General features: G+C 37.7%; 1 protein-coding gene across 1 annotated transcript in view; it reads left to right on the forward strand.

Annotated features, from left to right (window-relative positions):
* Window positions 1-13,581, forward strand: part of TMEM170B (transmembrane protein 170B) — a 43,297-nt gene extending 29,716 nt beyond the window's left edge. The window contains exon 3 of the mRNA XM_003927345.4: window positions 5,734-13,581. Coding sequence (XP_003927394.1) covers window positions 5,734-5,864 — 131 coding nt within the window. The 3' untranslated portion in view covers window positions 5,865-13,581. The remainder of the gene's footprint in view (window positions 1-5,733) is intronic.
* The last annotated feature ends 12,204 nt before the right edge of the window (window positions 13,582-25,785 follow it).

Below are 25,785 nucleotides of genomic sequence, written 5' to 3' on the forward strand. Positions count from 1 at the left end.
AAAACATTTAATTTTTTTCTGGCTAATTATCTGACCTGCAAACACGTGAATTAGGAAAACTAGCCAAGATGAATAGTTGGTTATATTTATTTTCTTAATATGAGTTGTGAATGCTAGTGTACTCATAGCTGTATATTCAGTTCAGTTATTGATTGCCAGATAATCTATATTCAATAAGATGCTGCCTGAATATAATTACATATTCATTATATCTTGCTATTTTGTGTATTTTATTTTGAAACTAGAGTGATTTTTCATTTAATATTGTTAGTTAATACCAGAATAGGGAGAAAATTGTTTCTATATAATGTCTAATTTTAGCTGTTTAATTTTAGCCAGTCTAAGGGTATAAAGTAAGTTCTTGTTGTTGGTTTAATTTGCATTTCTGTGATTATTAATGAGTTTGAGCATCTCTTCCTATGTTTATTATGTATATTGGAAAGAGAAGATGAATCGACTGCTGGCAAACTAAGAAAAAAGGGTTAAGGCGGAAGAGTAAAATACAGAGCATAATAGAAGAAATAACTAAATCTCAATAATACAGAGAATTATAAAAATAAAATATTTTATAAAATAAAATAGAATTATAAAAATATAAAATGTCAAAATTGGCATAAGGGGAATTAGAAATATGAGTAGGAAAATAATTTTTATTTCCAATTGCAATATTAAAGATCCTTCTTCCAAAAAACTCCAGGCCCAAAAACGTTTACAGAAGAGTTCTACCAAACTTTCAAGAACACCTAGTTTATATTTGATTCAAGTTACCGCAGAAGAAGAAAGAGTAAAAGCTGTGCACAGTTTATTTGCAGAGGTCATTGCAATCTTGTTGCTAAACAAGATGAGCACTACACTAGAACCTTAGGAATGCTATTCTTGGAATGCAAAGATAATTAAGTATCAGAAATGAGTGCAGCTGCATTTCAATAAAGCATTATTGATGGACACTAAAATCTGAATTTCATAATTTTCATGTATCATGAAATGTTACTCTCTAGATTTTAAAAAATCACTTAAAAATGTGAAATCTATTCTTAGCCTCCATGCTGTACAAAATAGGTAGGTGGGCCATATTTGTGGATTGTAGTTTGACAACCCTGATCTACTGTGCAAACTGATAAGAACACATTATTAAAACTAATACTTCCCTTAACCTTGTTCTATTTTTTTTGTTCGTTTTTCTACCCATAGCTTTTTGTGTCTCTTCACCCTTAACCTTTATCATATGTTTGCTTTCTTTTTCTTTTTCTTTTTCCTTTTCCATTTTAGAGATAGGGTCTGGCTCTGCTGCCCAGGCTGGAGTGCAGTAGCACACTCATACCTCATTGCACCTTTGAACTTCTGAGCTCCAGTGATCCTCCCAACCCAGCCCCCTGAGTAGCTAGGACTACAGGCTATTATTTGCTTTCTGTCAGAAAATATGCAGGGCTTTTTATTGGTATGCCCATCTGCAGGCACTTAATGTTTGTGTGTCAATGTTTTCTGTCTGCTGATGACTCCTATTCCCCTTCATCCTTGTAGTTTTGTATCTTTTACTCACCTTCAGATATCTCAGCAGTATTGCTTTCTTCACTTCATTTGGGATCTTTCCTTATTTCTACTTGATTATGTTTGCTACTGTTCATGGTGGCAGATCCACATGTGTTCTTTATTTCAAGCACCCTATCCCACTTCTCTGCATGCCTGCATATATTAGCCTCAAAATCACTGTGAAAATAAAGATCTTAATGTACTTTTTCAACTAGCTGTTGTTCAGCAAGATACCCTAAGGAGAGTGAAAACTAAAGAACAAACTGGGGTAAGATATTTGTTAAAAAAAATATCACTTTATATAATTGTAAAATGATTAATATCTAGACTGTATATTTTTTTAAAGACCCTATGACTCAAGTAATAAAAAGACAACCCAGTAGAAAAATGGATTAAAGACTTAAACATTTCATAGAAGTAGAAACCCTAATGGCTAATAATATGTGAAGAGAAACTCAATCACATTAATTGTCAAGGATTTGCAAATTAATCAGATAGATAATATCTCTTACCCACTAGATTGGCAAAAAAAGTAAAAAAAAACACACACACACAAATGGATATTGCCTGCCTCTGAGGATATGGAGTAACTGAAATACACATTGGTACAACTAATTTGGAAAAATAATTTGGCACTATCTAGTCAAGTTGAAAAGGCCTATACCGTAGGGCTGAGCAATTCTGCTTTTACCCAGGGATCATGGAGAAACTCTTGACTGTATGTGTGTGCTAGGGGTGTGGACAAGAACATTCACAGGAGTAGTGTTTGTGATTGTAAAGCATTGAAAACAAAGAAATGTCGTTGGCCATAGAATGGATAAATAAGTTGTGATATATTCATACTTGGAATTCCTTATGGCAGTGAAAATGAATAAGTTATAGCTGCATACAAAAAATATAGTTATTTCCTACTACATTCCATAATATATTTATGATCTGCTATTTTAAATTAAGAATTTATTGAACTTGTTCATTGTATACCAATATTGTTTGAAACATAGGATTGAAAGATAACCTGGCATTTAAAATGAAATATCTTTCATATCCTGACGTTTAAGATGAAAGTTTCTTGGAATTTTAGGGACGTTTTAGGCAAGTTAGGTATAGAAATTGTTACATTTAAAAAATTTTATTATGTGAGTACTGTATGATTATATTCATTGTGTAAAACTGAAAACATTATAAATAAAGCAAAGTCCCTTTTGACCAACACTCTCTAACTAGTACTCTTCTCAAAAGTAATCCCTGTTTTCAATTTGGCATGTATCCACCAGATTTTTGTTGATGCATTACATTCACTCGTACATACATTGATACATACATGCATGCATACACATACACTTTAATATGTATGTACTAGTAAAGAATACATGTTGTTTTATGTTTTATTTTCTTTGTTACAGAAATCATGTGTCTAAGTTATTTTAGTTCATATAGAGCTGTATTTTCCTTTTGAAATTGTATGGGTTCATGATAACGGACCTCATAGTTTATCTCCATCTGATGGTGGACATATGTTTTGTTTTTGTTTGATTACAGAATTGCTGTATTGATTACTATATGCATGCTTATGCATGCTGCATATGTGTGTGTTTATATTCTAAATACTAATCATCAATTTGTTTTACACATAGCAAATGTTTTTCTAGTCTTGATGTGAAACCTTTATGGGTTTTACTCTTTTTTTGTGGTCTTAAGAAGATCTCTTTTCCTAGGATCATAAACATAATTCTCTTACATTTTAAAGTTTAGATTTGTACTTTTGTTTTTAACATTTAGTTATTTAATCCATCTGAAATTTATTTTGGGGGATGGTGTGAAGTAGGGACCTAAATTTATTTTTTTTGAAATGGCTACCAGTTGTTCTACTACTGTTTATTGGATGGTGAATCACCGATTGGAATTATCTTTATCATTTACTACTACGATGATTACTAGCCAGAATTTGCTGTGTACATACTAGGATCATCTACTATTTTAAGCACTTGACAAGTATTGTCTCTTAATCTTCATGCCCACCCATTTTGTGGTTGAGTAAGCAAGGCATGGGAGGCTAAGTGATTGCCCAGTGTGACACAGTTGCTAAGTAGTAGAGCTTGGATTTTAATCCAGGAGTCTAGCTCCAGAACCCAGGCTCTTCACCTTAGGTAAGCCTGGAAAGTTTGAATTGACACATTTGTTTGCCATTTTGCAGGCAGCCTGGATAGTAATTGCTTCGATTTTCCCCTTCTTGGATCATGATGGAAAACTTAGTATCAGAGGGATGGAGGCCAAATTGTGGTTTTTAAAATTGAAGATAGTCATGTAAATCCAGGGTGAATCCAAAGAAAAACGGAGTATTAGTCAGGCTTATTTTAACATAATTTATGATAACAAAGGTAAAGGATACTTAATGTTTTTAAAGAATGTCATCCAATTCTAAAATTTGGATATGTGACCAATTATACAAGTTATTTTATTATTTGATTAAGTAAATGTTGATGCTACTAGGAGTTTAGAGATGCTTATCACCTACTTTATTATTTTTGGAATTCTTTGTTCTCATTTTCACTTAGTATAAGTATGAAGCGATAGAATGATTTTGGGAATTATAGCCAGACTAACCTGGATTGAAATCCCAGCTCTTGCACTTGCTATATTTCCTGGGGCTAGTTACTGAACCTCTCTGAACCTGTTTTTTTCATCTTTAAATTAGGTGATAATACTGAGGGGGTGGTATGATATTTAAATATGATAATATTTGTAAAGGTCCTAGCAAGATACATACTATATGGTAAGTACACTAATTTCTTTTTATTTTAAAACATATGTTAAAGTTCTTGGGTTAGGTTAATAATTTGCTTTTCCTGTTTACATCTCTTATAGAGCAATACAATTACTTTTATTTGGAAGATTTTGAGTAAAGTACAAAGAATTAATCTTTAGCTATTTTTTTTCTAAGTTGACAAGTAAAAATTGTATCCTAATTTTCATGACTAGTTTCCAATCTTAATTGTAATTGTCAGTTCAGTGTCTTCAGATAACTTATCTTCCTATGTTCTTTTATTTAACCATTTTAGGATATGTAGACAGTTTTACTAAGAAAATAGTTTTCAGACCGGCCAGGCACAGTGGCTCATGCCTGTACTCCCAGCACTTAGAGAGGCTGAGGCAGGCGGCTCATGAGGTCAAGAGTTTGAGACCAGCCTGACCAACATGGTGAAACCCCGTCTCTACTAACAATATAAACTTTAGCCGGGGATGGTGGCACACACCTGTAAACCCAACCACTCAGGAAGCTGAGGCAGGAGAATCACTTGAACCTGAGAGGCAGAGGTTGCAGTGAGCCGAGATCACGCCACTACACTCAGCCTGGGCAACAGAGTAAGACTCCGTTTCAGAAAAAAAAAAGATAGTTTTCAGGCCATCTCAATTTGTGAGACATCATATTATAATGTAAATGTTACCTCCTTTATGGTTCCTACATGTACTTTTAAAGTTAGCCACTTAGATACCACATCATTAGGGATGTTCTGTGAAGATCAGATGGGTACTGAGGTTCCTCATATGCTGAGATTCTCCTATTCTTGGAAGTGTACATTACCTAAAGAACCTCCCTAGAATAGATATCAAGTTCATTTTCCATTCTTATTAGATGTCAAGATACTAATCTCCAAATAACTTAGAGTTGGATGCTTTATTTAAAAAGCAATGAACTATTTTATATGGTAGATTGTGAGATGGATTAGTCAGGTGTTATAGTTTACATGACATTTAAGAATTCATTTTATTCAAAAAAGATACCTTTAATATTAAAATATTAATAATTTGGAAATTACATTATTTTTCTGCATTATGATTTATAATTATCAGTATGTTATGTTTACAAAAATGCTACAGAGGTCTAGCTAATTGAATGCCCAGATGAGAGGTTGCAATAATGAATTATTAATTTTTTATGAACACATTTACTGTCAAGTATGCAGCATATACCATAAAGGTATCTTTTGATTGAATAGAAAAGTCTGATTTTCAAATAAGTGACTAAATATATTATGGTTAAGTTGTGACTTTCACCAATCACAGGGAAACTTTTTCATAGAAAGTGGATAAAATGAGAAAGATGATGACTTAATGTTGTTTTGAGGAATGAAAAGAGCTCTTAAGGTGCAGCTACGCAGTGTGTTATAAAGTGAGTGAATGTGTCCCTTCATTTCTCCTTAGGTGCAGCAGTAGCGGGCATTTACAGAGTAGCTGGGAAGAACATGGCCCCTTTGGAAGCACTGGTATGGGGTGTTGGACAGACTGTATTGACATTAATCATCTCCTTTTCAAGGATCCTCGCTACACTTTGAGGTTTCTGTGAGAATGTCTTACTTCATATAAGGAAACAGATGTACAGATTCCCTGAAAACGGCATTGTTAAAAGTGGAAATGAAGTTGCGCAAGAATGTGGACTGAGCAGGTCAAAGCATAAGGAAGACCTTGAGCTGTGTGGAAAGATTGCCCTCTGGTGTTCAAGTGATTGCACTACCGCACTGCACCTTATGTGCCTCTGTCCCAGGCAAGGTGCATTAAGACACTATGTAAAGTTACGAGAAAAAGCACCTTGTTTAGCTGCCTATCAGGTTAACATTGGTGTTGAAATCATCGTTTTTAACAGTGTTGTGTTAAGTTACAGGGATGTTTCGAGGTATTGATATATGTGCCAAACTCTTTTCTTTTTGTTAACATTGATCATGTGACAATTTGCAAGTGTAGATGTAGCTGAGTGCTGTGAACATATTTGACATGAATTCAGGTAATGTACTAAGATTTTTGTTCTGTAACACTAAATCCCGTATGAGTGCTAAATACCGAATTGTTTAATATGAGAGATTAATTGGTTTTTAATGTTGCACATTTCTGGGATTTAGGGCTTCACTTGTTTAGGTATTTTTTAATTGATGTGTAAGATAAGTCTTCTTAATGGAAGACTAGCTCAAATGTTTTAAGAATTCAGAGTGGCTCTATAGGGTGCATACTTTTCACTAACTTAAATAACAGTTTCCCTCATGCATAAATACTCTATACAAATTCAGAAACTTTAAGGGTCATACACATCGATTGTAGTTTGTGTGTCATAAAAATATAAATTTTCTTAAAAATTTTGTAAGAAAAATAGTCTGAAATGCATGTTGCATTCTTTGACCCTTCTAAAGAAAGTTTTTGCCTCGTATCTCATGGACAAAACATCTTTATAACTAGTATCTCAGTGGGATTATATTACATGTTGCATATATCTTGATTTTTGACAAAACATAAACAGTCTTTCATTCTGGAGTATTAACTGTTTTTAGAGAGTGGCCTAAATTAGGCTCTGGAAATAAAGACCTCATTTGTAGATAAGTAACAAGTAAGTTATATAGGAAGAGTAATAACTGTTCTTTGGATATATGGTAACATCATAATTTTGCTAAGTAAAAACTGGGAAATATAGTAGGTAATTTTAATGTTTGGCAGTTAGTCTCAGCATATCAACGCAGTATTGAACGTGTATTTGAGTAATTTATTTCAGTTGTTCAGTTCTTGATTTATGATACTATGATTTAAGTTTAAGTTTACTGGAAGAATCAGTGAGGGCATGTATTAAAGTGGAAATGTCCTTTATATAAAACATTTTAAGAGGTTTTGGCAATATGTAATTGCAAGAGTATAGGAAGTGGGGTTGAACTGGTCTTCCAATGAGATTTTTTTGGCACCAGATAAAGTTGTCATATGCTTACTCAAAGTAGGAGCCATTGCAGAGAATATGAAGTTAAGGATAATTTTTAAAAATCTGGTAACCTTGCTGTTTAATCCAATTTGGCATAAAAGTAGGCTTCTCTAATACCCCATTCAAATTTAAGAACTGTGTTACCTGCATCACTTCTTCTCTACCCAGAAGCAGAATATATCCACAACTTATCCATGAGAAGTTGGGGAAGCAGTACTTTTACCAGTTTACCATTATGAATGGCAAAGCAGTATGTATTTGACAGTAAATCATCAATTGACATTCTCTAGAATTTTTTTAAATTACCTTTTGCAGTTGCATTGCAATTGCAAGTTTGGGGGATTTACTATCACTGTGGCTTGGAAATTTGTTTTAAAAAAAAACAATAAGCAACTATGCATGGATCTTTGAATAAATCTTAAAATTGATTCTTTTTATTATGTACAAGCCTGAAATTGTTTTCATGTGTTCTTTATGTTCCTGATGTTTTTACAAATTAAATTTAGGCATAACTTTTCCAAGTCAATCTGATTTTTTCTTTTCTGCTAGACCTGAATTGTTTTCTTCCTTTACTTTGGCTATTCTGTCAAAAATTTAAAGCATTCATGTTCTTCCAGAGGAATTACCAATAGTATGTGGAAATTGTTTCAGATCTACAGAATGAATACTTATTTTAACACATGGTTATTTTATGATTTAAGAAAGTTATGGTAAAGTAATAAATGGAGCATGATTCATAATCCAAAATTAACCAGAAAATAACTTGGATACATTAAATGTACTAATGTGTGGACCAAAGAGTTAACTCTTGTTTTTACTCTAGAATGAAAGTATAATTGAATGGTTAATAATTAGTTTGTATGTAGAGTGTCCTGCAGTTATCTCATTATCAAGTTGCTTTACGTTATGAATTGTGTGTGTATACTTTTAATTTTAGTGGTTATTTTTGGGTTCTTTGCTGTTTTCAGTTACTTCCATCAGGATTTTGTGCAGCGTCACTCTTGATGTTTTGAGATGCAGTTGAGTAGTGTGAATTTATGAATTGTCTTAATAGCTGTTTATATGCTGAGATTTTAAAAAAGTTAATAGCTTTCCTATAGACACAAGAAATGTTTAATGATATATATATACACACACAGATATGTATATCATTATATACGTATATAGAGTGCTGCTATATATGAATACAGTTTACTTGGAAAGCTTTTTTTTCAATGAACACTTTCATGTTCTAGTGGAAAATTTGTTCAGTGTAATGATCTTTTAAATAGGTTTGAGGATGTTTGAGAATTTTGAATTTTGGGAAAATTGTCTTCACTTAATAGAGCTGGAAACCCTTGTTTGGGACATGACAAAAGCCCTTATTGATGTATTTGGGTTATACTTTGTTAAAATTTATATGTGATTTAGCAGTAAATTTTCTTTGTGACAAATACAAGGAGGGAGGGAGGATTCTTTATAGTGGACACTCCTTTATTTTAAAATGTTTAATAAAATATTGCTAATAGTGAAAATAGTTCCCCAAAGAAAGAACTCATATGTGCCCAAAATAATAATTATTTATCACACTGATTAAAAATACCCATAGATCACAGCTAGTCAGGGAGCCTCAGATAAACTACAAATAATGCTTAAAACTTTAAAAGAAGAAGAACAGGTGGTCTTTTCCATGGCACAGTTCCAAGGTAATACCCTATCTTGCCTAGGATAAGCAAAGTCCTAAATGATGGCTATATTCAGGGCTTGTGGCTGCATTATTATTCTTTTAGATCTTAATGTTTACCAAACAGTGTTACAGTTTATTACCCAATACACTTTTTTTAGTATTTATAGCATACATTTCCACTGCTCAAAAAAGTGTAAGGGTTTTCTTTATACTTTAAATGACAGAAATAAAGAAATAAGTTGGCTTGTATATCTTGTATTTGTGATATAAGGAACGGGGATAATTTAAAATCACAGAATGTTGTGGAAAAAGTCTTCAAAGAATCTCTAATGAAAAAAGTGGGGCTGCCGTATCATGTACCCAGCTGCCACTCACACACCAAATAATTTAATTTCGTAGACACTTCTTGTGGATCCGCTGTGTAAAGTGCTGTACTAAGCATTTTCCCTCGTAATAACAAGAATCACCACAATGGGATTCTTGATCTTGAGTCCACCAAGAGCTAGCAAGATAATTTTAAATTCTAAAAAGTTTGGGACAACATTTTGCTTCCTGATTTTAGTTGAGAGTTAGCCTGTTTTATCCCTCCAGATTCTCAGTTTCCTGGTTCATCCACTAAATAGAATTTCCATAACTGAGATATCATGGCTGTGACATAGTGAAGAGAATACTAGCCAGCAACACAGATTGAATTAAGACTCTGTCACTTGTCAACTTTTTGACCTTGAGCAAACCATTTAACCTCTCTGAGCCTCAGTTCATACTCTGTAAAATGTGACTAATACTTCATGTAGTTATTGTGAGGATTATGTGAGATTGTTTATGAATGGCAAAGCAGTATGTATTTAACAGTAAATGATCAAAGGATAATCTCTAGAATTTTTAAAAATTGTATTTTGTAATTGCATTAACAATTGAGTATGTTGTTTTGTAAAATTCAATTTTCTTTTACTTCTATATTTTCCTTATATATATTTTAGGAAAGAAACTAAAAACATTCTCTTATAATCTTGCTTCATCTCCTCTTCACCTTTTCTTTTTAAAATCAGCAGATCTTTAAGATCCTTTTATGAATTTGTGCTGGTAGAAATGGCCAGTGCAAGTGGGACTAAATTAGTTCTGTTGACCACAGGTTAAAATAGAAAAAGGGTAGAAAGGTAGTCAGCCTTTACTTCTTTACCTCATCCCACTTACTTCCCTTGGATTTATTCTGCCATTTTGATTCATTGACTTTCTGCTATTTGCAAATTACTCTTCTTGAAAAGTAAGAGAATATAGCCCCTCTGCCTTCTATATGTCTGTTTCTTCTACCAGCCCTGGGCATTTGGCTCTACAGTACAGTACCAATTCTTTAGAAAAATGGAAGGATATTCAGTATCTACCAAGTTCTTTCTTCCACGGGCCAAGGGTGCTTTAAGCCCTAGATGTTATTTTATTTTTTTAACTTTACCATTATTTTAAATTTATGTCCATCATATAGTTCAAGGAGTAATGAGATGCCTGGAGCAATTTCTGAAATCTCAAACCACTTCACTCTTGACACTACAGATTTTCCTCTCAGTCTCAATCAGAATCTCTGCAGTCATTATTTGTTTTTAAGATGTGAGGAATGAGGAAAATTACTGAAGAAATTCTAGCAGATTGAGATTGCAGATAAATTTGGCAACACTTGTTGGGTAACTGGGTAAATTACTATTTCTTTTAATAATTGAGGTGAAACTCTCAATGGCTAAAATGGACCAATAATCAAATGGTTTTATAATCTTTCTTAGCTTTCCTGTTCTTGTTATAACATCTTGGAAGAAGACTCTTCAGGATAAAAAGGACACTATTTGATTAAAAATTATAATACTTGGAGAGGTAACACACAAAAACAACATATTTGATGAAGCACCCTACATCCTTTGAACACAGTTTCAACCCTTTTGTTAGTACTATAAACTACACTGGATGAGTATGTATACTGCATGTTTACACATGCTGTGTTTCTTTACTTGTGAGGCTTCACTGACCACTGTGTGTTCTCAAATTGCATTACGATTTCATGTGTGTGATAACAGCTTTGCTCTTCTCACTAAGGAGTGCTGTTCTGTGTAGGTGGTACAGTGTTAAGAAGGTTGCTGAATTAGTTATCTACAAAGGTATCTGTGAACTGGGGGGAAATAATGCTTAATATCTGAAGTATTTTTAGTAAATGAGATACATCAGATAATACTTTACTAAATTAGTGGAAACACATTTCTGAGTGAACTGAACTATGAACTATAATCATCTCTTACCCTGACTTTAGGGAAGTTGTTTTCACATTCTTTACATTTATTCCACATGTGTTGAACTGACATAATAACTCTTCCCTGATTTTGAGAACGGATTTATTAGTTTTCTAAAAGTCTTCCTCCTCTTGCCATATAGGTGTCGTATGTTATAGTTTAAACGTATGTATAGTTTGTTGGTAGAATCCAAGGAGCTGGTATAGGAAGGAATATTCTTAACACCTACAGTTACGCAGCTCTAATCTTTGAAAAGTAAATCGTTTAGGCAAGTCAGAAGAGCATGAACCTCATACATACGTTTTTAAGGTAAGGTAGTGCACCCACATATATCTACTCTTGGTAGTAATGTGACTTTCCCCTTTTTGGGAATATATTTGGGTGGATCATTGAAACTGAAAAGCAGTTTGACACAAATACACAGGAAGAGGAATTATGGTGCATAATCATCTGAGTCACGTAACTGTAACACTTTTTTTCTTAGATATAAATTGGTAATTACCAAAAATCACCACTTTAAAAATTTTATTCTGTCATGCTTAAGCAATCACTTTTCTTAGAGCCCTGTTTAAATGAGTATTAGCGTAAGAGGACCACTGATGATGAAGTCTCTCGTTTTTAAATTATTTACACATCATTGTTAAGTATCTTTGGAATGAAACATTTTAAAGCTTTCTCCATAGAAAGCAAAATAGAGGCACTTATTGAGTAATTCATCATAAACAATGATTTACTTTCAATAGCAGACGAGCTGATAGTCTTAACAGTTGACACTTTGTTAGTGTTTGTGACGTAGGATGCATTTACAATGGCGGCATTTTTAAAAAGATTTGGCCCCCTCACCAATACACACTTCAGATGTGAGCTCCACACATTTAGATGAACAAATAGGAAATTCAACAGTATTTTTTGTTTTAGCCATCTAACTTGGTAAAATTCATAGGATTCTACCGTAAGTATTAGCCCCTGATTCTAGTTATTCCGAGATGAGGAATCAACTTTATCTTAAAGTCAACTAGCTAAAATGTCTTTATTTAAATAGCAAAAATATAGTTTACCTGACAGGTATTAAAAGTCTCACTTTCAAATTGTGTTAATTCTCAGACCACTGATGAATCATTTAGTATGTCACAGGCAGATTTTAAAAGCTCAGTGATGCTTTAGTGCCTTGTAAGTCAAGATACTTGTGCAAAGTGGATTTAGCAAGATTCAGGATTGGCACCAGTGAGTTGGCTAGGTACACATCACCCGTGACTGGGAATTCAGAGTTTAGGAAGCCTAACAGGTAGTGGCTACTAACTTTATATGGTTCAATGTAAATCAGTTACTTAATCATTGACTGTGACAGATGACAGCTACTTTCATTATATTTTCATGATGTGGTATTTTTCTCTATTTTTTTTCTTTTTCCAAGTAAGTATGAAATGGAAAAAATGTAGTTAAGAAAATTAAATGTGGGATTTTAAAATTTAGTTTTGTTGTAAACTAGAGATTCTAGTGAACAGCGTTAGTTTTATACTGTAGTACAGGGCACACACTTTAACCTTTAGAAATACGTTTACCATCAGGGATTTATTTTTACTATAGAAATACTAAATGTACTGTGAAGCTTAAAGACAGGAGAAAAAATGTTGGAGGGGTAATAACACAAAAACAAAGGCATATTTGATGAAGTACCGTATGTTATGTGAACACAATTTCCCCCTTCTGTTAAGACTATATACTGTATGAGTATGTGTAATGCATGTTTACATAAAACAGTTTAATTTCGAAGGATTATTTTAAAAACTATGTTTATATATAATACCTAACAAGCTGTAAATATTGTATATAATTGATTTTTAATTTTATATAAGCAGTTTTTTATTTCCCAATTCATGTACAAATCTCATGGTGTATATAGCATAATTTCCTGGAGAACACACGTTTTGCAGTGAATTTTAAGTATTTTAATTGCAGTAAGCATCAGTTTAGCCTTAGAGATGTTGATCTTTATTTTAAATTATCTTCCACCATTCTCATTTTCTTCAAAGGGCAGCAATAAACATATGCAAGTTATTTTTAATTATAGAAAGTAGGTCTACAAAGATAAGCTCTAGGTTCCAATTCATTGCTTTAAGGAAAAGATGCACAATTACTGTCATTCAGTGTCTGATCACAGGACCATTTCTGTGGTCCACACGTGGCTCTCCTCTTTGTAATATACAGGGTGAACTCTTTACTGATACACACAAAACAACTGTCAAAAGTGAATCCAGCACTTAACTGTCATTACACAGAATTTATTGGATTAAAAATTTGTAATATACAGTATTTTAATAAAGTTTCTGTATTCAATTTCATGCACTTATATATAAATAAACCTGTCTTTGAAAGCTTTATGGGGTGTTTGACTCTTGGTGATGAATCTTTTCAGTTCATTGACTATGGACTCAAATGTCTTCTCTTGCTTTTTTGTCAATTTTTCTGGCCCAGTTTTACCTACAGATTTCGGAGGTAGTGCTTAAGAGGTGAGAGGCATAAAGTCTAGTTAATAGATTTGCCTAGGACCGGTCCTGGGCCACATAGCATCTACTGAGTTACTGTCTAAAGAAGAATGCCATCAGTTTTAATAAAGAGCTACCATTTATTGAATGCTATTATCTGTTAGACACTACGTAATGTTTTCTTTAACACTTAAGATAACCCTTCAAGTGATATGTTTAATCCCCGTTTTACAGACGAAGCATTTGAAGTTAAGGTAGGAGTCTTCTCAAGGTCACAGAGCTAATAATTGCTGGGCTGGGGTTTTCTTGCTCTATTACCTGTGTTTCTCCCGAACTCTGTTGTGTTGGTTTCTACAGAGTATTTTAGCAGCTTTTACCTGTAATGAGATAGTATCTCATTACTATAAAAAAAAATGAAATTATGTGGTTTTGAAAAATTGTCAACTCAGGATTCGAATTGTCTAATTCATGCATATTTTGAATTTTTGTTTAGGGATTTATCAGAGAAGTGCTACATACCCACCTAGGTTCAGCTACTATCTTGCTTGCAGAGAGATTGGAGCTGATGGAGCCAGTCACTGTAAATGTTTAAAATCTTGCTGGAATGAAAACTAGCTTCACTTTAAACATTGCGCAAGTGTAATGGAGGTAAAACACTTTCACATACACTGATACAGTCACTCCACGTAATAACTCAGTGGAAATGTATTTTCTTCTTCCTCAGTAATTTTTCTTGTTCATTCATAATAATCATAAAGTTATTCAATATATTGTCTCCCTGGTCATGAATCAACATCTTGGACAAAATGTAAATCTTGAGATCCCAAAAAAAGTTTTCTATTTCTTGGCTCTTGAAGTAATATTTTTGCAATTAAAAAAAAGTTTCTCTGAGCGTTTTACTTGCTGAGCATTTAAAGAAGACACTACATTTCAGATTTACTTATTTTAGATTGAATGAATGATTGATGAGGTCTGACTCTTGCCCAGTCTGAAGTGCAGTGGTGTAATTAGCTCACTGCAGCCTTGACCTCCTGGGCTCAAGTGATCCTTCCTCCTCAGCCTCCCCAGTAGCTACGACTACAGGTGTGCACCACCACGCCTGACTGGTACCTTTTAGATTTATCACCACCTACATTGACAAGACTACAGGGAAAGGTAATTAGAATGAAGATCCTTCCTTGTAATGACGCTTTCTTCATGCGCTTTCTTCATGATAACGCTAATCTCAAGGAAGATGCTTGAGTCTTACACTGAGCCTTGTGTTTACCATCGTGAATTAGTCCTAGTCAGACTCGTGGAGAAACATTTCAGATTTACTGAATAGTAAATCTTACGCCATCTGTGTTTTGCAGTTGAACACTTATTATTTTGTTTTTGAGAGTGGATCATTCACTATGTTGCCCAGGTTGGTCCTGAACCCCTAAGCTAAAGCAGTCCTTCCCTTTGGCCTCCTGAGTAGCTGGGATTACAGGTGTGTGCTACTATGCCCGGCTTCCAACCCTTATTAGTTCATGAAATAGTACGCAAAGCTTCTAGGTGCAGAGGGGAAAGTAAACAGGACCCATGGCACCTACTCTTTTGAGGAGTAGAAGTTGGGTTTGCCTTTAGCTTCCAAATGGAAACTTAGGAGAAGAATCTATTCTGTCTGCTCTTAATTTTTGATGATTCATCGTCAGTAGACATTCTTTTTTAGGACAATTTTATGAATACTCCAGGCTCAGAAGTTTCTTTTTTTTATTTTTTATTTTCATTTTTTTAAAGATGGGGTTTCACCATGATGGCCAGGCTGGTCTTGAACTCCTGACCTCAGGTGATCCACCCACCTTGGCCTCCCAAAGTGCTAGGATTACAGGCGTGAGCCACTGCACCTGGCCCAGGCTCAGAAGTTTCTAGGGACTGATTTGCTGCAAAATGTAATTACATCAGGTGGTTTTCTTGTAAAGTGAGAGTTCTGTCACTAGATGGTGCTGTGGTTCTATTTTATTTTTCTCCTTGCTTTTTTGCCTTGGACATTACGTATGAACTTAACTAACTGATGTTACTTTTGGACTCATTTCCACGTGACACATTTAATGTTAATTTTTTTCCAGAATAAATGCACACAAGAAAATTAAATATGAGAAAAATGAAGGTTTCTTCATCTCATCTCTAGCCAATTTAACTTTCCAAAGAATTCTTAAGATAGGTTTCAGAATTGTTTACATATTAGTTTATGATTTTTTAAAGTCATTAATCTGGACTTTGATTTACATATTTTTCTTAAATTCCAACTCAGTGCAAAATGGTTTTATCTAATTTATTTATTTTTGTCTAATGTATTTTATTTCTTAATTAGAGTCACACTGTGGGTTGCCCAGGCTAGCCTCCAACTCCTGGCCTCAAGCAGTCCTCTTGCCTCAGCCTCTCAAATAGCTGGGATTACAGGTGCAAGCCATGGGATCTTAGTATCTAATATAATAGTCTACGCTTTCTTAGTGACATTTAGTTTATAGTTGATCAACTTGCTGAGATAGAAGGGTTACACTCACATAATGCAGTCTACCTTGTGACACGAGACTTGGTTTTAAATTCCTGCACTACCATTTAGTAATTGAACTTGTCCAAGTCATTTAACTTCTGCAGCAGTCAGTTCCCACATGAGTGAAGTGGAATGACATCTCGTGTTGCACGTAGCGAGTGCTTAGCACATAACCTTTGTCCCACTGGCCTCTTTCATGTATTGTCTGCACGTAGAGGGATAATGTTCTTCCAGACTTTGCTAGAAATTTTGCTAGTAAATTCAGTCACCTCCGTTTCAAAGACAGAGCCAGATTCTGTGTCCTGACAGAGAACAGTGCATTTTTAGGGAGGATTTGTTTTAGATTTAAACTGTCCCATTGAACCCTGTGCTGCTTTTGGAACAAAGCCTGCTGAGGAAAATTTTAGAAACATACCTCAGTGAGAAACAGCCTAGTTAGAAAGCAGGATGGATAAACTTGCTCAGCTAGCAAATTCCTCGCATTCTCTAAACCAAATATGTCCAAGATGAGGAAGCCAAAGCAGCCAGCATAAATTAATCCTGAAAGATGCCCGGGACTTACCCATCAGCTGTGTTCATAGTCATCAACCACTGCAGATCCTGTTGCTAATGGGCTTCTCTGGTTTGTTTACTATGCTACAGAGACAAACTATTTCGTTCATACTCAGAGAGGTAGGGTTGGTCTTTTCAGCGCCAGTGTTCTGGTTTCAAAAGTGCGAATTTCATTTTACATAGTGTGGCCTGCGGCAGCCATGGAGGCAGACAGACAGGCCCAGGCACTCAGGGTCTTCAATCAGGACTGAACTTCAGACACCAGATGGCTCACGCCTGTAATCCCAGCACTTTGGGAGGCCAAGGTGGGTGAATCACTTGAGGTCAGGAGTTCGAGACCAGCCTGGCCAACATGGTGAACCACCGCCCCCGCCACCACCTCTACTAAAAATATAAAAAATTAGCTGAGTGTGGTGGCATGCGTCTGTAATCCCAGCTACTTGGGAGGGTGAGGTGGGAGAACTGCTTGAACCTGGGAGGTGGAGGTTGCAGTGAGCAGAGATGGCGCCACGGCACTCCAGGCTGGGTGATAGAACGAGACTCTGTCTCAAAAATAAATAAATAAATAGGACCAAACAGATTTTCATAAAACTACACTTGGCTTACTTGTCATGGGAATTGGCATTATGGGTGATTCTGAAATGTGTTAAAAGAAGATGCTTGTGTTATCTTTGATGTGGAAAGTAGGAGAAGGTACAGAGCTGAGTGGGGGACGTAGGGCTGAGGAAACTACAATTTTGAGAGACTCATGACTTTTTTTTTAACTTTACATTCCAGGATACATGTGCAGAATGTACAGGTTTGTTACATGTGTCATGGCGATTTGCTGCACTTATTGACCCAAACTCTAGATTCCCTTCCCCACCCTCCACTTCCCAACAGGCCCTGGTGTGTGACGTTCCCCTCTCTGTGTCTGAATGTTCTCACTGTTCAACTCCCACTTATGAGTGAGAACATGCAATGTTTGGATTACTGTTCTTTGCTGAGAATGATGGCTTCTAGCTTCATCCATATCCCTGCAAAGGACATGATCTCATTCTTTTTTAGGCTGCGTAGTATTCCATGGTGTATATGTACCACATTTTCTTTGTCCAGTCTATCATTGATGGGCATTTGGGTTGGTTCCCTCTCTTTGCTAATGTGAACAGTGCTGCCATAAACATGCATGTGCATGTGTTTTTATAGTAGAATGATTTATACTCCTTTGGTTATATACCCAGTAATGGGATTGCTGGGTCAAATGGTATTTCTGGATCTAGATCCTTGAGGCATCACCACAGTGTCTTCCACAATGGTAGAACTAATTTACATTTCCATCAACAGTGTAAGAGCGTTCCCATTTCTCGAGACCCATGACTTTTGAAAGCCCTGTGCCTGTTAGCTGAGGGGGAATGATAGGAGACCTGTGTCTTCTCCCAGGTTCTGCCCTTGCGCCCATGAGACCTCATACTAGGCTTAATCTCTCTATGCCAATTTCTTCTTCAATAAACCTGAAAACACGTCAACTCCTTTTGCTTTCTGATAAATGCAAGTTGAAACTTTTAATAGGACCGCATCAACATAGGCCTGTTATTCTCAAACTTGCCTAGGCCAGGACCCATTTGGCACCAAGCATCTGACACTTAACATGTCCATTGTAGTTCTGAGCTTTAGTCTATGTCCAGATTTATTTGAAACTTGTCTAACTTGCCGGGATTTTTTGCAAGATGAACGAGAAGGGATAAAAATTTCAAATCTAAACTCTTAACTTCTGTTTTTTTGTCCCTTTTTTGTAAGTCAACAAGGCAGAGGTATTAGTCCCATTTTGCTGATGCAGAAACTGAAGCATACAGGTTACAAGTCTTGGCCAACATCACACACAAACATATGTGTTCATATATGCACATACAAGAATATATACATATTCATCCAAATTCAGCTTTTCATGTAACTTCTGTGTTTTTTTTTTTTTTAAATTGTTGTTTTGTTTTTTAGACAGAGTTTTGCTCTTGTCCAGGCTGGAGTGCAGTGGTGGGATCTTGGCTCACTGCAACCTCCACGTCCCAGCTTCATGTGATTCTCCTGCTTCAGCCTCCCAACTAGCTGGGATTACAGGTGTCTGCCACCAAGCCTGGCTAATTTTTGTGTTTTTAGTAGAGATGGGGTTTCACCATGTTAGCCATGCTGGTCTCAAACTCCTGACCTCAGGTGATCCACCCACCTCGGCCTCCCAAAGTGCTGGGATTATAGATGTGAGCCACTGTGCCTGGCCTGTTTTTAATTTTTTTACAAGTGCCTAGAGGATATATGTAAAGCCTGCATCACTGATAGGGTAATCATTGTAATAATGTTGGAATTCAATTTTTACTTTCAAACCATTTTAACATCTTTGTCATTTTGTCATCACAATCGGTTTTATTTGAGGGAAAGGTACATGCTTCTAATAAATGAAGAAAGCCATTTACTTGGTTAAACCAAGGTCTCTTATGAGACCTGGACTGCTGTTTGAACAGATGTGCACGTTAAGAGCAGAACATAGGTGGCCATAGCAGTCTAACTGCCTGGACTCAGGTAATCCCCAGAGTTCCGAAGCGATCTCCTTAGAAACTGGTCTCTTCCTGGGTAACCCATGATTAGCTCATTCTCCTGCCACAATGCTTCTGCTTATGACTTAGGATGTGCAAAGGCCCAAATGTTCACATGAGATCTTATTGAGGAGTTAAGTCCCAATTTCCTCTATCAGGAATATCTTAATTGTGATGGAGCTTTTCAGTCATAAGAGTTACACACCCAGGTCAGTAGAAAGCTCATAGAATAGAACTCCCACAATGCTTCATTAAGATGTTTTTTCACATTTAGCTTAACTAAGCAGACTATTTCTTCACAAATAAAGCAGCATGCTTCTCAGACTCTTGTTTCACCTTAACTAGTTCAATGCACACCACCAATTATCTGGAGAGGAAAAGTTGCTAAGTCAAAGCAAACTATGAAGGCCCGCTGGATATTTTGAGCCCAAAAAGGAAGAAAGCAAAAAGGACTTCCGGGATCATTGATATGGGAAGCCGTGTTTTCGAGACCTCTGTGGACTGGAGCCTGAAGTCTATCAGGAACAGTTTCACTGGTTGTCAGGGAAAACAATGAACAGCGTGCCGATGGACCTCAGAATCAGGATTAAGTCAAAACACACCCACCCGTGACTTCAGGAATCTATTTGTGCGCTATTAGAGACTGTATTGGGGAAACTATTTTAAAAGCTTGAACCAAAATTTAGATTACAGTCGTGTCCATAAAGACCAGCTCGACCTTGTGTCACCTACATAATTGAAGAGACAAGAGGTAGAGATCAATTGGCAAATATCCCCAAAATAATTTGTGTTTGATGTTGAAACTTGTATCACAAGTGTCACTTTCTATTCTAAAGCATTTCTATCTCAAATGTATGCAAATTTGTATTTACCATCTCTGAAAGATGGCAGAGGAGGCCAAGTGTCAAAGGATTTCTCCACATGTGGTGTAGGTGGAGAATTAAGACAGGAATAATGTAGATTGTGTGCGTGTGTGTGTGTGTGTGTGTGTTTAAAGAACTGTCCCAAAAGTTAACAAAATAAGCCCTTGAAATAGGTTCTGTCATGAAAGCCGGCTTTTTCTTAAGAGAAAATGAGGATAATTAGGCTGAAAATAACTAAGAATTGGTTTATTCTTACGTATCCATTCAGCATTCTTAATTCTGGAAAACATCAGACATCAAGTTGAGAAATGTCTCAAACCATTTGGTAGGATTCCAGCTTTGTGACGCACATCTCAAAGAATCCTATGGTTATCTTGGCTGTTACTAATCCAACCTGGTTCTAGTACCAGCTTTTGTTCAAAACTATCAAAAACGCTAGCTTTTAATACAGCAATAAATTTGGTAAAATAAAGCCTGACATCTCTCTCCCCAATTTCCCACTCTTCCTACTTTGTTAGTCACAATGACAGATGGGTCAGACTAAATGTAAACAGCATTTATTAAGTGTATTCTAAGGCAGGGTTCCCCAGTGTTTTTGGCAGCAGAGACCGGTTTCACAGAAGACAATTTTTCCACAGGCAGAGTTGGGGGTGGTTTCGAGATGAAACTCTTCCATCTCAGATCATCAGGCATTAGATTCTCATGAGGAGCACACGACCTACACCCCTCACATGCGCAGTTCACTATAGGGTTTGTGCTCCTACGAGAATCTAACGTCCTGCTGAGCTGAGATGAGGTGAAGCACAGGTAGTAATGCTTGCGGGCCTGCCACTCACTCACCTCCTGCTGGGTGGCCTGGTTCTTTTTTTTTTTTTTTTTTTTCTTTTTTGAGACAGAGTTTCGCTCTTGTTACCCAGGCTGGAGTGCAATGGCGCGATCTCGGCACACCGCAACCTCCGCCTCCTGGGTTCAGGCAATTCTCCTGCCTCAGCCTCCTGAGTAGCTGGGATTACAGACACGGGCCACCATGCCCAGCTAATTTTTTTGTATTTTTAGTAGAGATGGGGTTTCACCATGTTGACCAGGATGGTCTCGATCTCCTGACCTCGTGATCCACCCGCCTCGGCCTCCCAAAGTGCTGGGATTACAGGCGTGAGCCACCGCACCCGGCGCGGCCTGGTTCTTAACAGGCAACAGACCAGTACCCGTCTGCAGCCTGGGGGCTGGGACCCCTGTTCTAAAGAACACTAACTGGGAGAGGCTCTTAAGAGAAAGAATTCCCTTGCCTTCTATATTCCTGTCTTAGAGATTCCTGATAACCACGTACAAATTGAAGACCGTGGAAAGCTCTCAGTTATACACCTGTTTGGCTTCGTTTAATTTTGATAGATACTCTTTTAAAACATCAATAGGAGGAATGTCCGTACTTGATTCTGTGGTCTTCCAGGAAGCATTTGCAAGCATATTTTTAAAGTTCATCCGAGTCCCCATTCCAAAGGCCTCTGGCCCATCACACTACACCTGAACTGGATTTTGACATCTAAGTTTGTTTGTTTTTGTTTTTGTTTTTTGTGACAGAATCTCACTCTGTTGCCCAGGCTGGGGTGCAGTGGTGTGATCTCAGCTCACTGCAACCTCTGCCCCCTGGGTTCAAGCAATTTTTCTGCCTCAGCCTCCCGAGTAGCTGGGACTACAGGCACATGCCAACACGCCCAGCAGATTTTTGTATTTTTAGTAGACTCGGGGTTTTACCATGTTGGCCAGGCTGGTCTCAAACTCCTGACCTCAGGTAATCCACCTGCCTCAAACTCCTAAAGTGCTGGAATTACAGGCATGAACCACAGTGCCTAGCCGACATCTAAGTTTTTTGCCTAAGTCTCTAATCCCACTGCTCAGTGTTGCTTCTCATTAGCCTGCCAACATTTACTGACCTCGTTTCTCATCCTCTGCCTGGCCCCTGGGTTCCAATACCTTCCCCACCCTATGATGTCATGTTTCACAGACTTCTCCCTGGAATTTCCTAATTTCCTAATTTCCACTTCTGGGGCTTCCCAAACCCAAACCCATGGCTGGCACTCACTACCCATGGCCCAGGTAGTCTATGAATGTGGGACCCTCATATAAAACCCACGTTTGCAACTGGCAAATGTCAAATGAGAGATCTGGAGCAGATGTCACAGGGTTCCACGGAAGGGAGCCGCCACAGGGGTCTGGGAAGGTCAGCAACAGCTTCACAGATGGCTTGGCAGTGGGGCAGGCTTGAAGCATGAGTGGCAGAAGTGGTGGCTTATCCTGAAGAGGGAACATCCAGATGTGGATACTTGGGTGAAAGAGCACCGGGAACCCACACATTGGGGGTTAGAGTGTGTGCAGGGAGTCACGGACAAGTGAGGCCACAGTGGGAAGCCGTGGAAGCCAGGACTGAGAGGTAGCAGGTACCAGCCCAGAGCCCTGCACACCGGGAGAATGGGCTGGAATTGTACATCATAGGCAGTTGAAACTTTTTGAAAAAGAAAAGTGCACCTCCATCTGAGATTAGAGGCCAGGCAAGGGATGGGGCAGAGTTGTTCGCTCTAACAACATCTCAGCGTCTGCTTTTTAGATACAGGGGGAAAGAATGAGGGCTTCCCAGTCAGAATCTTCTATCGAATTCCACCTTTGCCACTTATGGGCTGAATCATCTTAGGAACGACTTCATCTCATTGAGTCTCAGTTTCCTCACCGAAGTGATTTCAAAGCTACCTCATCAGATTGTTGTGAGGCTTAAAGCTTGTAAAGTAACACGCTGCTGGAACAGAGCCTGTCTACAGACCTACTTAAGGAAGTGGTGTGCTAGGGGACCGTTCTAATGAACTTTGTTCCCCTCGACACTGGCAGTCATGCTGTCTGGTCAAAGCCTGCCTTTTCTGGAATCCCTGAACCTCGCTGTCCCACTTGCCTGCAATAGAGAGGATGATGTTGCAAAAGTCTTAGTCCTTTTAAAATTTTCATTAATGTTTTTCAAAACAGGGTCTCCCTCTGTTACCCAGGCTGGAGTGCAGTGACACAGTCGTGGTTCATTGCAGCCTTGACCTCCAGGGCTCAGGTGATCCTCCTGCCTCAGCCTCCAGAGTAGCTGGGACTACAGGTGCACACCACCATGCCTGACCAATTTCTAAATTTTTTGTAGAGACAGGGTCTCACTCTGTTGCTCAAGCCGGTCTCAGACTCCTGTGTTCAAGCGATCATTCTGCCTCGGCCTCCCAAAGTGCTAGGATCACAGGTGTGAGCCACCAGGCCCGGCCCATTTCTCCTTCTTAACCTGAACTGCTGGTGGCTTGTTTTGAGACCCTCATCGGCACATTTTCTTCATTAGCATTAAGTTTAGCTGCCATCAGCAGGCAAAAGCAGCCACCTGGGCTGGCTCTGAGTGTGACTTCTTGAAACCCAATCTCCCCAATTACCTCTTGTGCAAAAACGCGGGTCAGGAGGAGGTGAAACCAATTGACCTCAACCTGGCAGGTTTTGCCTAGAGCCTGAAACAAAAATTCCCTTTGTAGTTTCTCATTTTCTTCTTTTTAAAGTTCATTAACTGTGGGACAGAATGCCTGATGGGAATTCTCCATAATATTTCTTATCTGGGCACAAGTTGAGGCCCAAGGCATTGCAGATAAATAAAAGTAAACTCTTAGGTACTGAGAGTTTGAAACTATAAGACACTTAGCAAGTAGTTATTACAGGCCAAACATTTGTTTATGTCCCTGGTCTATTATTTATATTCTTACCCTATCTCTTGTATAAAGTTAATTTTCACCACGTGGCCCCTGCCATGCCCACCCCAGCCTCTCTCGGGACTGAAGGCACTGTTTTGCTTTCTTTTCATTGGTGGCTCCTCCATCACATGTCCAGGGGGGTTCTGGCCGCTGAACCCACTCCTGCACCTTCACCTTCCCCAGCACCACACCCAGCATGGCAGCCTTCTGCAGGTGAGGCTGCACCTGGGCTGGGTCCCTGGGAAAGATTTGAGTAGGTCCTGAGTCATGAGGGAAGACGCCAGTGGAGAAAGAAGGGAAGTGAGAGAGAGAAGAGAAGAAGAGATCGATTGTTGGGGTGAAGTCTCAAAGCAGAGAAGAGGGGAGGGGAGGAAATAGCCCCAAGATTGGGGAGAAAAGCCTGGCCCTCATCTGACATCTATTCAATGACATGTCCCAGTGACATGAAGCAAAGGGGATGAGACTGAGCGTGGCTGAAGGCAGGTAAGTGGTATTGATGCAATACCAACATTCCATCATTGCAAAATGACTAACGCAGTCACGCACACCCCACACACTCACAGTGCAGAGCGGTGCTGGCCCCTGCATTTGCCCCAGGGAGAGCGCTGGGGACAGGACACGCTCCCGCTCTTAGCTTAGAGATTTGCTGTCGGTTCCTGGTGTGCCTGTGGCTTATGCTTTTTTTCCCACCCTATGAGGACTTGGGTAACTTTCAAAAAGGACATTTCTAGTCCTACATTTTAATTCTCATTTTTCTCAGAAGCCCAAATCGGGCTACAATATGTAAAGGCTGTATTTTACCCCTGGAACTTCCTCCCGATCATCTGCACTTGCGATGAAATCTCAGCTCCTTGACACCAAATTGATACTTTCAGACAGGGATTGCCTTCCTGGATTTATAGAGATGTGTCTAGAGGCAGTAGGTCAAGAAGCAAACTAAAAATATCTAGATCAACAAAGAATACATGGAGCAAATAGTTTGTTCTCATACCTTGTTGGGAAGGTTCTTATGAATTATCTCTGCTACGAGTAAAACATTTTTCTTTGTTGTATTAAAAAAACATTAAATGGTTTTTACCCTTCACCAGGACTTTTGGATACACTATAACCATATTTTATAAACTGTAGATTAGATAACAATATTATCTCAATGCTAAATTCCCTGAATTTGATAACTATACTGTGATTATATAAGAGGATACCCTTGTTCGCAGGCAAACTCTGGTATATTCAGCAGTGAAGAGGAATGATGTATGTAATTTACTCATGAATGTTTTAGGGGAATAAAAATATCTACCTATCTATCTATAGAAAATAATTAGCCAAATGTAGCTCAGTGTTGACACCTGGGTAGAGAGGATATGCGTGTTCTTTGTGTTATTTCAGCAACTTTTCTGTATGTTTCTCATTTCAAAGAAAAAATTAAAATATTTACATGTATACACACATATATTTATAGCACACATATATAGAATGGCATTTAAAATATATTTATACAAATTGTATATATATTTATAACACACAAGTAATATATTCGTATTTTGAATTTAACCTTACATTGAGTTAGCTCCAGCTGGTGTTCACAATAAAAAGCTGAGTGAGGCAGGTGATTCTAGTTTGCAGTTTATTTGAAATCCACAGTATGTATTGGGGCGGCTGCCTCCTGAGCAGGCCTGCCTCATCAGGAAATGCCCGAGCCTTGAGAGAGACTCCCTGAGTTTTCCGTGGTGAGCTGAAGCTCGCTTTCTGCCTCACTGTGCACGGGTAAGAACAACACCATGGCATGGGAACAAGTGCGAGCCTCCTCTCTCTTCCTCTGCAAAATGCAGGCTAGGGTAGCTTATCTGCAA

This window comes from Saimiri boliviensis, chromosome 4, assembly GCF_048565385.1.
Source record: "Saimiri boliviensis isolate mSaiBol1 chromosome 4, mSaiBol1.pri, whole genome shotgun sequence".
Lineage (NCBI taxonomy): Eukaryota > Metazoa > Chordata > Mammalia > Primates > Cebidae > Saimiri > Saimiri boliviensis.